Raw genomic sequence first — 15,405 nt, 5'->3', positions numbered from 1 at the left:
TATAAGGCTATGGGGTGTCACTGCATATAATGATATGGGGGTGTCACTGCATATAAGGATATGGGGGTGTCACTGGATATAAGGCTATGGGGTGTCAATGCATATAAGGATATGGGGGTGTCACTGGCTATAAGGATATGGGGGTGTCACTGCATATAAGGCTATGGGGGTGTCACTGCATATAATGATATGGGGGTGTCACTGGATATAAGGATATGGGGGTGTCACTGGATATAAGGATATGGGGGTGTCACTGCATATAAGGCTATGGGGGTGTCACTGCATATAAGGCTATGGGGGTGTCACTGCATATAAGGCTATGGGGGTGTCACTGGATATAAGGCTATGGGGGTGTCACTGGATATAAGGCTATGGGGGTGTCACTGGATATAAGGCTATGGGGTGTCACTGCATATAAGGATATGGGGGGGGGTCACTGCATATAAGGATATGGGGGGGGTCACTGCATATAAGGCTATGGGGGGTCACTGCATATAAGGATATGGGGGGGGGTCACTGCATATAAGGCTATGGGGGGGGGGTCACTGCGTATAAGGCTATGGGGGGGTCACTGGATATGGGGGTGTCACTGCATATAAGGCTATGGGGTGTCACTGCATATAAGGCTATGGGGGTGTCACTGCATATAAGGCTATGGGGGTGTCACTGCATATAAGGCTATGGGGGTGTCACTGCATATAAGGCTATGGGGGTGTCACTGCATATAAGGCTATGGGGGTGTCACTGCATATAAGGCTATGGGGGTGTCACTGCATATAAGGCTATGGGGGGGTCACTGCATATAAGGCTATGGGGGGGTCACTGCATATAAGGCTATGGGGGGGTCACTGGGTATGGGGTGTCGCTGCATATAAGGATATGGAGGTGTCGCTGCATATGGGAGAGTGGTGTCACTGGGTATGGAGGTGGTACTGCATATAAGGATATTGGGGTCACTGGGTATGAAGGGGTCACTGCATATGGGGGAGTGAGGTCACTATGAAAAGGGGTCATTGGGTTGGCGGTGTCTGCATATGGGGGGGTCACCGAATATAAGGATATGGGGGTATAACTGCATTTATAGGGATATGGGGGAATCACTATACTGATACTGGGTCGCTGCATATATTGACATGGGTGGTTTGCTCTCTAGTGGGAAAGGGGATCTCTGCATATAGGGATAATTGTCACTGCATGTGGTGGGGGATCACTGCGTATGGTGATGTGGTGAGGGAGTCACTGTGTGTGGTGGGGGGTCACTGCGTATGGCGATGTGGGGGAGTCACTGCGTATGGCGATGTGGGGGAGTCACTGCGTATGGTGATGTGGTGGGGGGGGTCACTGCGTATGGCGATGTGGTGGGGGGGTCACTGCATATGGCGATGTGGTGGGGGGGTCACTGCGTGTGGTGGTGGGGGTCACTGCGTATGGTGATATGAGGTAGGTTTGTTCATCTGAGGAAGCTCAGTAAACGCACTACCATCTCTGGTATCATTTGTAATTTTGTACATATTACTATGGCGCCAACATATTCAGCAGCCACTTGTAGAGGATGGAAAGGACTATAGCTATCATGCATTACAGGTCTGATGTTAGGGAGAACTACAGCACCTATCCTGTATAACAGTTCTGTAGTCAGGCAGGACTAAAGGAACACGCACACACGTCTGATGTCGGGGTGGACTACAGCACCTATCCTGTGTAACAGTTCTCTAGTCAGGTAGGACTATAGGAGCTAGCCTATATATATATATATATATACATAAACAGGTCTGATGTCGGGGAGGACTACAACACTTGTGGTGTATAACAGGTGTAATGTTTCTGTGGTGATTTGCGTTGTCTTTTGGCCTCAGATCACCCTCATCATGCCACCGAAAAAGACCAAATCGTCCACAGCTGCGGCCAAGCAGCCCACAGAAAGGGCCCTGGATGAGAGTGGCACAGCCCTGCCTACTCCTGAGGCAGAAGCCCCTGCGGAGGATGGGAGACCGGCAGCGCAAGGTACGGATGCCAGTGAGCAGCACAGCGATCAGCAATGGTTGGCCATCGCGTTACATCGCCTGCGACCACCGAGCTGTCGGCAGCCTCCTGCCCTGTGGCCGTGATGTTTGGGAGAGACGCGCTGGCCGCGGAGGGGGCGCCTTTGTGTGAGCAGCGCCGGGACAGTGACAGGCATTAACCGCTCGTTTGCTGGGCTACACGCGGCTGTCATAGAAGTTGCTGCGTCTACTCTGTATTGTTTGGGCTTCTACTGACTTAGTAGCTACGATCTGATTTATCGTCAATGGATCTCGGACAGGACTCATCCATAGAAGTTTTCTGGTTGTGCAGAATCCCCCTAAGAGGGGTGTGGGGAGGAGAGTAAGGGCGTTCATCAGGATGAGTACAACCTGGATGCCATTCACTGCCGCTATCTTTTGGCTCCTGTCTATTAAGTTACTGGATGAACCCCCCCATTTTTTTTTCTGTCGTTTTAGAGACTCCTAACGAGGTGCTGGATAATAGAAGTTTAGAGGCGATTCTGAGTAGCATCCCTCCTCCCCCACCTCCAGCGATGACCAATGAAGCTGGAGCTCCTCGTCTCATGATAACCCATATTGTAAACCAGAACTTCAAATCGTATGCTGGAGAACGCATTCTGGGGCCTTTCCATAAGGTAAGAGCTCTTATTAGTAGGGTCTCTCAGTCCTAGGATGTAGTGTACGGAAACATCTGCATGTAATTCACTTAGTTTTATGCTGCTGTACTCCACAGTAGTTTCCTTGGCAGAAGGAGTGATGACTTGGTTATAAAAAGGTATAATGAGCATAAGAATATCATGTAATAAAGATGCGTATCTCTGCTCACATGCTGATTTTTGTTTGTCCAGCGTTTTTCCTGTATTATTGGGCCCAATGGCAGTGGAAAATCCAACGTGATTGACTCCATGCTCTTTGTTTTTGGCTATCGAGCACAAAAAATAAGATCCAAAAAGCTGTCAGTGTTGATCCATAATTCAGACGAACATACAGATATTCAGAGTTGTACAGTGGAAGTGCATTTCCAGAAAATCATAGACAAGGTAAGGCTTTTCTGGCAGCTTTATTTTTCATATTTGTGATAATCTCACACTTTTCAATTAATGTCAGTTTTGCTTGTAGTTTTATTTTTTTCTATGTGATGTAATCAGTCTTTGTCAGTGTCTTATTTTCTATGGCGGCCTTGCTTCGTAATTTTGTAGTTACTTTAATAGTAAATATACGGACTTTGCACTTTACGTTCTATTTTTATTCCTTTATTCTCCCAGCTCTTGTTTTGTTTGCTTCCTGTTTGCATGCCGATATTGTATTCTATTGCCAATGCCTTGTATTATGTTGAGTACTTCATGCATTGGCCACTCCTGGCATGAATCTGGCATCCTCACTAACCATTTCTGCTATAGTTGATAAATATATGTATCTCTTTATAAAAAGTCATATCACAATAAATAGCTGTTAGTTGGTAACAGATCGCCTTTCTTTGTGAAGTTCAGTTATCCCTGCATTAATATCTGCTGTCCCAGACCGTTTTATTAGGATACAATCAGCATAAAAATTATGAGATGACCAGACCTTACTAATATTTTATTATTCTCTCTGACAGGAAGGGGATGATTTTGAAGTTATTCCTAACAGCAACTTCTATGTAGCCAGAACTGCTTATAAGGATAATTCATCAGCCTACCAAATTAGTGGTAAAAAGAAATCTTTTAAGGATGTTGGAGTTTTACTCCGAAGTCACGGCATTGATTTGGATCACAACAGGTTTCTAATTCTTCAGGTAATATTCTATTATTGTCATACTGTGATACAGAGTGTGGAATAGATTTAGGTGTCATATTGTTTCCTTTCTGAGAGAAGAACCTGAAAGCCACGAGAAGCTGTAGCAGCACATCATGATTTGCATTTATACTAAAGATACTAATCATTATTTGCTGCTTCAGTGTTTCATGGAAAGTAACCAGTGTTTCCAGAGTGACATGCTGCCTGTGGGAGACAATGCTGCAATCTGTTCTGCTTTAGCAGCACGTAAATATTGGGTGCTAAGATAGTGGACCCCAATATTATTGTGCTGCTTTAGCGTGGCAAGAATCTGACATCAGTTATGAACGTGTACTTGCATCATTCAGTAATGGGATCAAATCTGTTTTTTCACCTGGGAGAATGTGCAAAAAGTGCGTTATAGCACACAATTTAACTTTCATTCTTTTTGTTTGCGTCTCCCACAGTTCATCTGGGATTGGCCTGATTTCTGGTTTGACCTAACTGTATCTTTTAATAATTGTTTAGCTGGTCTTTAAATCAGTCTGTCATCCCTGCATTTCCTAATTAATTTGCTACTCTAGGAGTTGATATTTTGTGTGAGATAACTTGTACCAAGAAGAATTGATGTCTATACTGAAGTTTTGGTGTTTATTCATTAACTCTTCTACTACCATGCTGCTTAAGTTGGGGTTGTTTATGTATGAAAGTGCATTCAGTGGAATATCTGTTACTCATATTTCTGTTGGTTTGCCTGTTTTCAGTGATATATTAGTAGTTACTGGTTGGCCGGTGTTGTGGTGTAGTTTTTAAAGATTATTACATTTTAGATTTGATATGATGTGTTTACTTATTTTTAATATTGCAACAAATTAGTGACTTTTTTTTGTCCTTTTATTATTTTTTTTTTATTTTCATCTGTTAGGAATGTTTTTTTTTTTTTTTTTTCTGTTTTTTCCTTTGTGGTTATGAATATATAAAAGAGAAAATACTAAACTTTTAACTTGCCCTCCTGTTAACACTAGAGCATTGTTACTGGGTAAGGGGCAGACGTGTTTTTTTTTTTTTTTTTTTTTTTTTGTTCTCTCATGCAACAGCCTGCTGAGACAGGCAAATATCCAGTCTATAAAATATCTTATTGTATTAAAAGTGCCTCCCCGATACCTAAGAACTATTGTGCCCTCTTTTTTTTTTTGTGTGTGTTGGACATTAATTTGAAGCTTCGAAGGAGAAATGTGTGTAAATACTTTGTTTAGTTACTGGTAGTTATACCAATGTCATGTAAAATATCTGACACTTGGTAATGCTGCATAGAACGTTGTATAATGTGGCACTGGCTAAATTATTTTTGTGCACAATAAACCAATCTACTACCGTTGTAATAACAATATTCATACGTGGGAATTTAACAGCACTTAGTTTAGATACTAGACTTTATGGGTAGACATGCACTTCCCATCTGTACTGGTATACTCTAACCACTCCCAGCATACACTAATGTAACTGAAATGGCTTCTTACGTGAAATGGAACTAAAAAATGTTGGGGGGGTTATATAACAAAAATGCACATTATGTAAGAATTTTGCTTTGTTTCAAACACACATACGGTTTTAGTTCTAATCTTCATATACCAACAAGTGGTGCCAGTAGATGCAGCTACTTTATGCTTTTCCTTGCTTAGCATTTTTTGCCATGATTACATTATATCGATCATTTTCACATGTTGGAAAGTTGTTGAAGTGCTGATAGAGTAGAAAATGCTCCTTATAATCCCTGGTTAGAAAATCTAAAATGCAGTGTGCCGCATATATCAAAGATAACCCGAGTCCAATCACTTAGTATATGCTGTTGATTTCTTATGGATCATCTGAAGGAACTGAGGTTTTTTTTATTATATATATATTTTAGTAGTTCCTTCTTACACTTTGCAACCATCCAGTTGATCACATTTGGCAATGAGAGGTGCAGTACAGGTTAGCATTACACCCAATCTGGTTGGTTGTTTGCTTTCATTTTGTAAAGTGTGCTACTGCTGGCTGATTAGATTGTCATCCCTATTCACTAATAACTAGAGGGAAAGACTTTCATTATTAGCCATACCCCTCATTGTTAGGATTGAATTCTGATGTCTCACAGGGTTTTTTATTTGTTCGTGGTTTTTTTTTTTTTTTTTTGTTTGTTTGTTTTTTGTTTTTTTTACTTTTATTAAAAGGAAAATTGGATCGTTGTTTATTTAATGTTACCTAGTTCTGTTACCACTATACAATAATACTGAAAACTAGCTGTATGCTCTGCCTTTTTTTTTTTTTTTGTCACCTTCTGAAGCCTACGCTATATGTTAATTCTTGCTGTTTTTGTTTATTTTTCCCAAAGCAAAAAATTACTGTTTGTGTAAATACTGTTTGCTTCTCTCAGTGTTAGAATATATGTCCTAATTATAAGTAGTTGTTTTCATTAAACAAATCTTTACCACAGCGGAAATTATGAAAATAAGTAAATGAAATATTTTGTGGTGTTTACAACTTAATTTGTGGTGAAACGCTAATGAAAGTTGCACCTCTCTAAAGATGAATGAGGTTAACCTTAAGGGATTCAGGAAGTGGGTTAAGTGTTTTAGGTATGTTGGCCTTGCCTCTACTGCCTTCAATTTTCCATTGCTCTTAGAGAAATCTAACAAGCCTTTCCCACCACCTCCTGCATGTCCACACTCTGGATTATTTAACAGTTACGTTGTAGTAAAGAGGTTGTTCAACATGTAAAGAAACGTTGTGCACGAAAGTTGGTTTTTTAAAAAAGAAAAAATGTCCGTGTTCAAACCCCTGCTCTACTGGTCCCAGTCAGGTTTTGTTTTTTGTTTTCTTTTGCATACACCTGCAGTCATGTGGATGCTGCTGCAGGACTATAAAAGACCCGAAGAGCCCATAGTAATGGCGGCAGCTACTGAGGTTTGAGCGGGTATAAACTTTTTTTATATATATATATATATATATATATATATATATATATATATATATATATATATATATATATATATATATATATATATATATATATATATATATATATATATATATATATATAATTTTTTTTTTAAAGCCACTAGAATAATACAATCTGGAAAACTGTGTTGCCAGGTCATTTTAACTGCAGTGCTTCAGTCTTCTCAGTTGAATTAGTGAAATGCCAACTCTCTGGATCACAGTTGGTTTGTGTGTGAGCTGGAAGTCACTTTTAGGCCACATTCACACATGCAGTATTTTACCTCAGTATTTGTAAGCCAAAACCAGGAGTGAAACACTCAAATGAAAAGTATAATAGAAACACATCACCACTTCTGTATTTATCACCCACTCCTTGTGGCTTACAAATACTGATGTGAAATACTGACCAAATACTGCTAGTGTGAACATAGCCTTACAATATAAGTCAATGGAGTGTTAGAACAAGGCACCAGCAACTCTGAATTTTTGTCCCTTGAGTGAGAAAAGGGTCAGTGAGTATATTAATGTATTTGACATAGGCGAGCTTCTTTAAGGTAAAGACTAGTGATGAGCGAATATACTCGTTACTAGTGATGAGTGAATCTACTCGTTGCTCGAGATTTCTCGAGCATGCTCGGGGGTCCTCCCGAGTATTTTTTAGTGCTCGGAGATTTAGTTTTCATTGCCGCAGCTGAATGATTTACATCTGTTAGCCAGCATAAGTACATGTGGGGGTTGCCTGGTTGCTAGGGAATCCCCACATGTACTTATGCTGGCTATCAGATGTAAATCATTCAGCTGCGGCAAGAAAAACTAAATCTCCGAGCACAAAAAAAAACTCGGAGGACCCCCGAGCATGCTCGAGAAATCTCGAGTAACAAGTATATTCGCTTATCACTAGTAAAGACTTAAAAACGCCATCAACAATTGTGTAAAAAGCTCTTTAACCCCTTAATGACCTGGCTAATTTTTTATATTCTGACCTGTCACTCTATGAAATGCTTCAACATATCCCATTGATTTTTATTTTTTTTTTCCGTGACACATTTTATGGTAATGGTAAACTTAGGTTGTTTTGCTTTAGTTTATAAAAAAAAAAAAAAAAAAAAAATCGAAATTTGACCAATTTTAAAAAATTAGCAATGTTCAAACTTTTGATTATCTCTTTAAGGCTACTTTCACACATCCGGTTTTCAGTGTCAGGCTCAATCCGGCGAATGTTAAAAAAACTGGATCCGGTGTAGATTGTGAAAAACTGAGACAGATCAGGTTTTTTTGGCGGATCCGGCTATCATATCTAGATTATTGGATGAAAAAAAAAAACTTGGAGTATGCTCAGTTAAAAAACCGGATCAGGCCGCCGGATTCGCCTTTTTCTGGATCCGGCACCTTCCGGCTCCCATAGGCTTCCATTCTAGCAAACAGCCGGAAGCGCCTGATCCGGCGCTTCAGGCTTTTTCTCCGGAGACAAAAAACGTTGCTATGGATGTTTTTTCAAGAAACCGGAAGCGGCAGATTTGCCTGACCCGGCGAAAACCAGACGAAGCGCAATGTCATCCGGTGCAATCCGGCACGAATACAAGTCTATGGGGAAAAAACCTGATCCGGCGGCAACATTTGCCTGATCCGGTTTTTTGAAAATTAGACGGATTTAGCCTGACACTGAAAACCTGATGTGTGAAAGTAGCCTTATCCATACTACACAAAACAATTAAATGTTTCCCTCTTGTCTGCTTTACATCAGCACCATATGTAAAATGTTTTATTTTTAGCATTTCAACCGGTTTAAAATATAGCATTAATTTTTTTTTTTTTCTTTTCCAAGGAAATTTACAAAACTAATTTTTATAGGGACCTGTTCAGTTTTGAAGTGACTTTTGGGGTCCTACATTTTGAAAACCCCGAAATGTGATACCATTTTAAAAACTGCACCCCTCAATATATTCAAAGTTTCTTTCAGGTAGTTAATTAAACCTTTAGGTGCTTTTCAGGAATTAATGCAAAATGGCATGACAGGAGTGAAATAGTTTAGTTTAGTTTTTACCACCTAAATGTTGCTAACTTCTGAACAGGCCACTGTAGCTGGCAGACTCTAAAACACAAGGACCACATGATCAAGATCTCGGGGAAGCCATCACTCTGTTAACCATTTAGATGCTGTAGTCACTATTGATAGCAGCGTTTAAGGGATTTAATGGCTATGGCTGGCTGATGCCGAAAGTTGGCAGCTATAGTTTACAGCTGATAGCTGCTGGATTGTCACCTGTATGGGGATGCTATTCCATTGTATATCAAGTCAGTAAAAAGATGTATTATTGGTCAGTAAGGGGCTAAAGGGAACCTGTCATCAGGATTGTGCACAGTAACCTACAGACAGTGTCAGGTCGGCGCCATTATACTGATTACAATGATACCTTGGTTGATGAAATCCATCTTATGGTAGTTCTTTAATCTTTTCAGTTTTGTGCTAATGACATGCTCCTGCTCTAAGGCGGGTCTGGAGGGGAGGTCTGTATGTGGGGCTCTGATTAGATAGATATTCATAGTTCTGATTGCTGACAGGTTACTGATCCCTCACTGACCTGCCCCCTATTTGCATAATGAATATCTGTATGTACTTAGGATTTTTTTTCTTCTCCAGCAAGATGGCACTACCGGCACATGTGCTGTAATAGCTATCGGATCACAGCTATAGACACCTATTGCAGCTACTGAGCAGGCGTGGCAGGCTCCATTTTCAAATTAATTTATTCCAAGCTGAATAACATGAATTAAATGTATTATTGGCCCATTAACCATTTGATTATGCTTCAGAGCAGGAGCCATGGCTGGCACCTGCCTGCAGAAGGTTTTTTTTTTTTTCTTTTTTCTTTTTTGTGTATATACAGATATTCTTTATGCAAACTAGGGGGGCAGATCAGTGAGGGATCAGTCAGTACGGTAACTTGTCCGGAGTCTGCATTATGAATACCTAATGCAGACCCCCTCCAGGCCCGCCTTAGGGCACGAGCATATCATTAACTCAAAACTGAAAATAAAAATTAACCCCTTTTTACCACCGAGGGTGGTTTGCACATTAATGACCGGGCCAATTTTTACAATTCTGCCCACTGTCCATTTATGAGGAAATAACTCTGGAACGCGTCAACGAATCTTGGCGATTCTGACGTTGTTTTTTCATGACATATTGTATTTCACGTTGGTGGTAATTTCTTCGATATAACTTGCTTTTAATTCTGTTAAAAAAAAAAAAAAAACAACTGAAATTTGGAATATTTTGTCATTTATTTTGTCAAGTTTTATGCCCTTAAATCAGAGAAATGTCACAAAAAATAGTTCATAAATAACATTTCCCACATGTCTACCGTATATACTCGAGTATAAGCCGACCCCCCTAATTTTGCCACAAAAAACTGGGAAAACTTATTGACTCGAGTATAAGCCTAGGGTGGAAAATGCAGCAGCTACCGGTGAATTTCAAAAATAAAAATAGATGCTCCATACCGTTCATTATGGCCCCATAGATGCTCCATATAAAGCTGTGCCACATATAATGCTCTGCACCGTTCATTATGGCCCGATAGATGCTCCACATAAAGCTGTGCCATATATAATGCTCTGCACCGTTCATTATGGCCCCATAGATGCTCCATATAAATCTGTGCAACATATAATGCTGCTGCTGCAATAAAAAAAAAATGACATACTCGCCTCTCTTGCTGCCCGCAGCTCCTCAGCGTCCCGTCTTGGCGTCTCTCTGCACTGACTGTTCAGGCAAAGGGCGGCGCGCAGATTAGTACGTCATCGCGCTCTCTGACCTGAACAGTCAGAGCAAGAGGACGGGAAGACGGAGCGGCGCCCGGCGTGTGGAACGTGGACAGGTAACTATGACATACTTACCTGCTCCCGGCGTCCCTGGCTCCTTATCCCGGACAGCTGGTCTCCGGGTGCCGCAGCCTCTTCCTCTGTCAGCGGTCACAGTTACCGATGATTAGAGGAATGAATATGCGGCTCCACCCCTATGGGAGTGGAGTCCATATTCATAACTTTAATGAGCGGTCCCACGTGACCGCTGAACAGGGGACGAGCTGCGGCACCGAAGACCGTGGGACGGGCAGGGGGAGCACTGGGACTAGGTGAGTATGCGACAGTCCTCTCTCCCCCTCACCCGCCGACCCCACCGCCGATCATGATTTGAGTATAAGCCGAGAGGGGCACTTTCAGCCCAAAAATTTGGGCTGAAAATCTCAGCTTATACTCGAGTATATACAGTACTTTACATCAGCATAATTTTGGAACCAAGTTTTTTCGTTAGGAAGGTTACCAAAAATGCCCAAAAGTGACACCATTCTAAAAACTGCTCCCTTCAAAGTGCTCAAAATCACATTCAAGAAGTTCATTATCCCTTCACAGGAATTAATAGAATGTGAACGGGAAAAAATGAACATTTAACTTTTTTCACAAAAATGTAACTTTAGACTAACTTTTTTTATTTTCACAAGGGTAACAGGAAAGAATGAACCCCCAAATTTATAATGCAATCTCCCCTGAACATGCCGATACCCTATGTATGGGGAAAAAAAAACACTGTTTAGGCGCATGGCAAAGCTTGGAAGAAGAGTTCCATTTGACTTTTTCAAACCAAAATTGGCTGAAATTTAGATGTGGTGGGAGCACTTTGAGCTTCCACGTGTTTCATTAAAGTTTTATAATGTAGATCCGTGAAAATAAAAATCATATGTTTTCCACAAAAATGATCTCTTGGCCCCCAATTTTTTTTTTCCCAAAGGTAACTGGAGAAATGGAACCTTTTAAGGGTATGTTTCCACTGTCAGGATGGCCGGCGGTATCGCCGCAGCGGCGAAGCCGCTTGGCGCTAAGCCCCGCCCCCTTTCTGGGACGCGATCATGCCGGATGTGTTAACTCTTCACATCCGGGATGATCGCTCTCTCCCATAGGGCCCTGTGATATGCCTTGCGGGGACGCTGCGTCCCCGCAAGGTGTACGGACATGCTGCGATCTGAAAAGACGCGCAGCATGTCCGGAGTCGCAGGGCCGCCGCGTGCGGGTTTCCACGCATAGTGGAGACGGGATTTCATAAAATCCCCTCCACTATGCTGGAACATCTGGACGCTGCGTGTTTGACGCTGCAGCTCTGCGCAGCGTCAAACAAGCAGCGTTTCCTGACCGTGGAAACATACCCTAAAAGTTGTCCAATTTGTTCTGAGTTTGCTGATACCCCATATGTGGGGGGAACCATGGCAGAGCTCGGAAGGGAAGGAGCACCGTTTGACTTTTTCAAACCAAAATTGGCTGGAATTGAAATCAAACGCCAAGTTGCGTTTGCTGAGTCCCTGATGTGCCTAAACAGTAGAAACCCCCCACAAGTGACCCCATTTTGGAAGCTAGATCCCCTAGAATCCTATTTAGATGTATGCCTCACATCTCACAGATGCGCCATTTCTGGGGCGGCTGCGGGCTGGTATTTGTAGCCGGGGGGGGTGGCCAATATCCAGGGCCCCTCTCTAGGCTATGAATATCAGCCTTTCTGGCTATAAAATATAGGGGGACCCCATATCTTTTTTTTTTTTTTTTTTTGGGGGGGGGGGGGGTTCCCTCCTATTTTAATAGCCAGTAAAGGCTACGCAGACAGCTGCGGGCTGATATTAATAGCCTGGGAGGGGGCCATGGGTATTACTCCCTTCCCAGGCTACAAATATTGGCCCCCGGCCGTTGGCTTTCCCCCTCTGGCGCAGAAAATTGCGCGGGAGCTCCCGCCATTTTTTTTTCCTTAAACATTCATTAAGAAACATAGGCCTCATTATTATATATCTATGGATATATCTATAGATTTATCCATAGATAAATCTATATATCTATACATGGATAACTATGGATATATGTATAGATATAACTATGGATATATCTATAGATGGATAACTATGGCTATATCGATCTATAGATATATTTATAGATAGATATATCTGTAGATACATAGATGTATCTATCCATATATCTATCTGGCTACTTTCACACATCAGGTTTTTGCTGTCAGGCACAATCTGGCGAGTTTTGAAAAAACGGATCCGTGTTTTGTTTTGTTTTTTTTTCCGCCGGATCATTTTTTTTCTCAGAGTTGTATTGGGGCCGGAGTGGTAAAAAAAAATTTAAAAAAATTGCGCGATTTTCCGATACTCATGGCGTCTCCATTTTCATGATCTCTGGTTGCGTGAGCGCTTATTTTTTGCATGCCAAGCTGACGTTTTTAACCCCTTAGTGACAGGGCCATGCCAACTCACCGGTGACCCGCGATCATTTGACGTGTGCCGGAAGCGGCATTTAACTGGTTAATAGCCACGGGTGGATCGCAGTGCCACCCGCAGATATTGCGGACAAACATGTCATCTGTTTGAAACAGCTGACATGTCCCCGGAAAAGATGTTGGCTCACCGCCGGAGCAAACATCAAAGGGGGATACAAATATCGGCGTACTATTAAGCCTGATGTTTGTAAGGGGTTAATGAACAAGACAATATTTACAATTCTGACCACTTTCACTTTGAGGTAATAACTCTGGAATGCTTCAGTGTATCCCACTGATCCTGAGTGTTTTTTCGTGACATATTGTACTTCATGTTAGTGGTAAAATTTCTTCCATATAACTTGTGTTTATTTATGGAAAAAAATGGAAATTTGGCAAAAATGTTGCAATTTTCAAACTTAATTTTCGTGCCCTTAAATCAGAGAGTGGTGTCACACAAAATAGTTAATAAATAATATTTCCCACATGTCATCTTTACATCAGTACAGTTTTGGAAGCATAATTTTTTTGTTTTTTTTGTTAGGAAGTTATAAGGGTTAAATGTTGACCAGCGATTTCTCATTTTTCCATCAAAATATACAAAAAACCTTTTTTTTTTTTTTTTCTTGAAACACCTCACAATTTAAGTGAGCTTGGGGTGTCAATATAACAGAAAATACCCAAAACTGACACCATTCTAAAAACTGCACCACCCCTCAAGGTGTGCAAAACCACATTCAAGAAGTTTATTAACCCTTCAGGGGGACCCTAAGGCTGGGTTCACACTGCATCTGTGGCATCCGTTAGACGGACTACGTTACACCGCGGTGCAACGCAGTCCGTTAACGCTGCCATTATGTACTATGTCGGACGCATTGCTAGCGCACGCCCACAATGAGTGACGGACCCTGGGACGCGGGCTGCAGCGTTTCCGGGTCCGTCACCGCTAGCGCAGATAGAGCATCTGCTATCTCTATCTGGGCTAGTGTGATGATACATCGGCACTTGCGTTAACAGCAGCCCGTTAACGTATGTATTGAACGGGCTGCTGTTAACGCAATGTGAACCCGGCCTAATGCTCTCTCCTCTGATATGCGATCACATCAGAGGAGAAAGAAATTATTTGGGAAATAAGACTTTCTTTGGTGGTTGAAATTATTCCTTTAACCCCTTAATGACCGCCAATACGTCTTTTAACTGACCTGCGATATAAGAGACTAGCATCTCCATACAGGTGACAATCCAGCAGCTGTCGGTTGTGCACTATAGCTGACAACTTGCTGCATCAGCCACGATCAGTGTTTGCACCGTCCAAATCTGTTTAACCCCTTAGATGCTGCTGTCAATAGTGACTACATCACTATAAATGGTTAACAGAGTGTGGGGGCTTCCTCTTTATCCAAACTGGTGCCCTCAGATCATGATTGTGTGGTCTTGATGTTTGCGATGGCAGTTCATGACCAAATAGACGCCCTAGAGTATGATGGCTGTAGTAATCTGTTCAGAAGTTAGAGGCATTTAGGTGGTAAAAATAGACATTTTCATTTCTGTCATACCACTTTGCATTAATTCCTGTAAAGCACCTGAAGGGTTAATAAACTACCTGACAGCAGTTTCCAATATGTCTAGGGGTGCTGTTTTTAAAATGGTATCATGTTTGGGGGTTTCCCAATATGAGACCCCTAAAGTCACTTCAAACCTGGATAGGTCCCTTAAAAAATAAATTTTGTAAATTTCCTTGAAAAAATGAAAAATTGCTGCTGCATTTTTAAACCTCCTAAAATACTAACAAAATAAAATAACATTTTACAAATGGTGCTGATGTAAAGCAGGCATGTGGGAAATGTTATTAATTAATGGTTTTCTGTGGTATGACCATCTGGATTAAAGGGATAATCATTCAAATTTAGAAAATTGCTAATTTTTTAACATTTTTCTCAAATTTTTAATATTTTTTATAAATAAACACAAAACATATTGACCTAAATTTACCATTATCATAAAGTATAATGTGTCACGAAAAAAGTCTCAATCACTGGGATTTGTTGAAGCGTTGCAGAGTTATTACCACATAAAGTGACACTGGTCAGATTTAAAAAATTTGGCTCCGTCACTAAGGGGTTAATAACAGCAATCGCAACACTGGAGTTGGTAAAAACAGACCCGATCATGTTCTCTGGGGTCTCTGTTACCCCCGGTAGCCACGACCCCAGAGAAATTCTGACGCTCGGGGGCACTATACACTTAATTCTCAGCGCCATTGAAAAGCAGTGCTGAGGCATAGGAGATTTTATATGCCCTCTGTAATGATGTATAGAATGGCTGCATTCTGTTAAGACA

The 15,405-nt window shown here is 41.4% G+C and overlaps 1 protein-coding gene across 2 annotated transcripts in view; it reads left to right on the top strand.

The window, feature by feature from the left end:
• SMC4 (structural maintenance of chromosomes 4) overlaps positions 1-15,405 on the top strand; it is a 142,876-nt gene that overhangs the window by 1,034 nt on the left and 126,437 nt on the right. Inside the window, exons 1-5 of one of the 2 annotated variants that reach the window (XM_077290649.1) lie at positions 1,585-1,720; positions 1,857-2,004; positions 2,481-2,659; positions 2,873-3,064; positions 3,625-3,801. In XM_077290649.1, the coding sequence (XP_077146764.1) occupies positions 1,869-2,004; positions 2,481-2,659; positions 2,873-3,064; positions 3,625-3,801 (684 nt within the window). In that variant the 5' untranslated portion in view covers positions 1,585-1,720; positions 1,857-1,868. Of the gene's footprint in view, positions 1-1,584; positions 1,721-1,856; positions 2,005-2,480; positions 2,660-2,872; positions 3,065-3,624; positions 3,802-15,405 lie in introns of those variants that run through there. The other variant, XM_077290648.1, reaches the window with a different exon arrangement.

Source organism: Ranitomeya variabilis, chromosome 2 (assembly GCF_051348905.1).
Source record: "Ranitomeya variabilis isolate aRanVar5 chromosome 2, aRanVar5.hap1, whole genome shotgun sequence".
Classification (NCBI taxonomy): Eukaryota; Metazoa; Chordata; class Amphibia; order Anura; family Dendrobatidae; genus Ranitomeya; species Ranitomeya variabilis.
The sequence above is the reverse complement of the archived record's forward strand: the minus strand, read 5'-3'. Positions and strand labels throughout refer to the sequence as shown.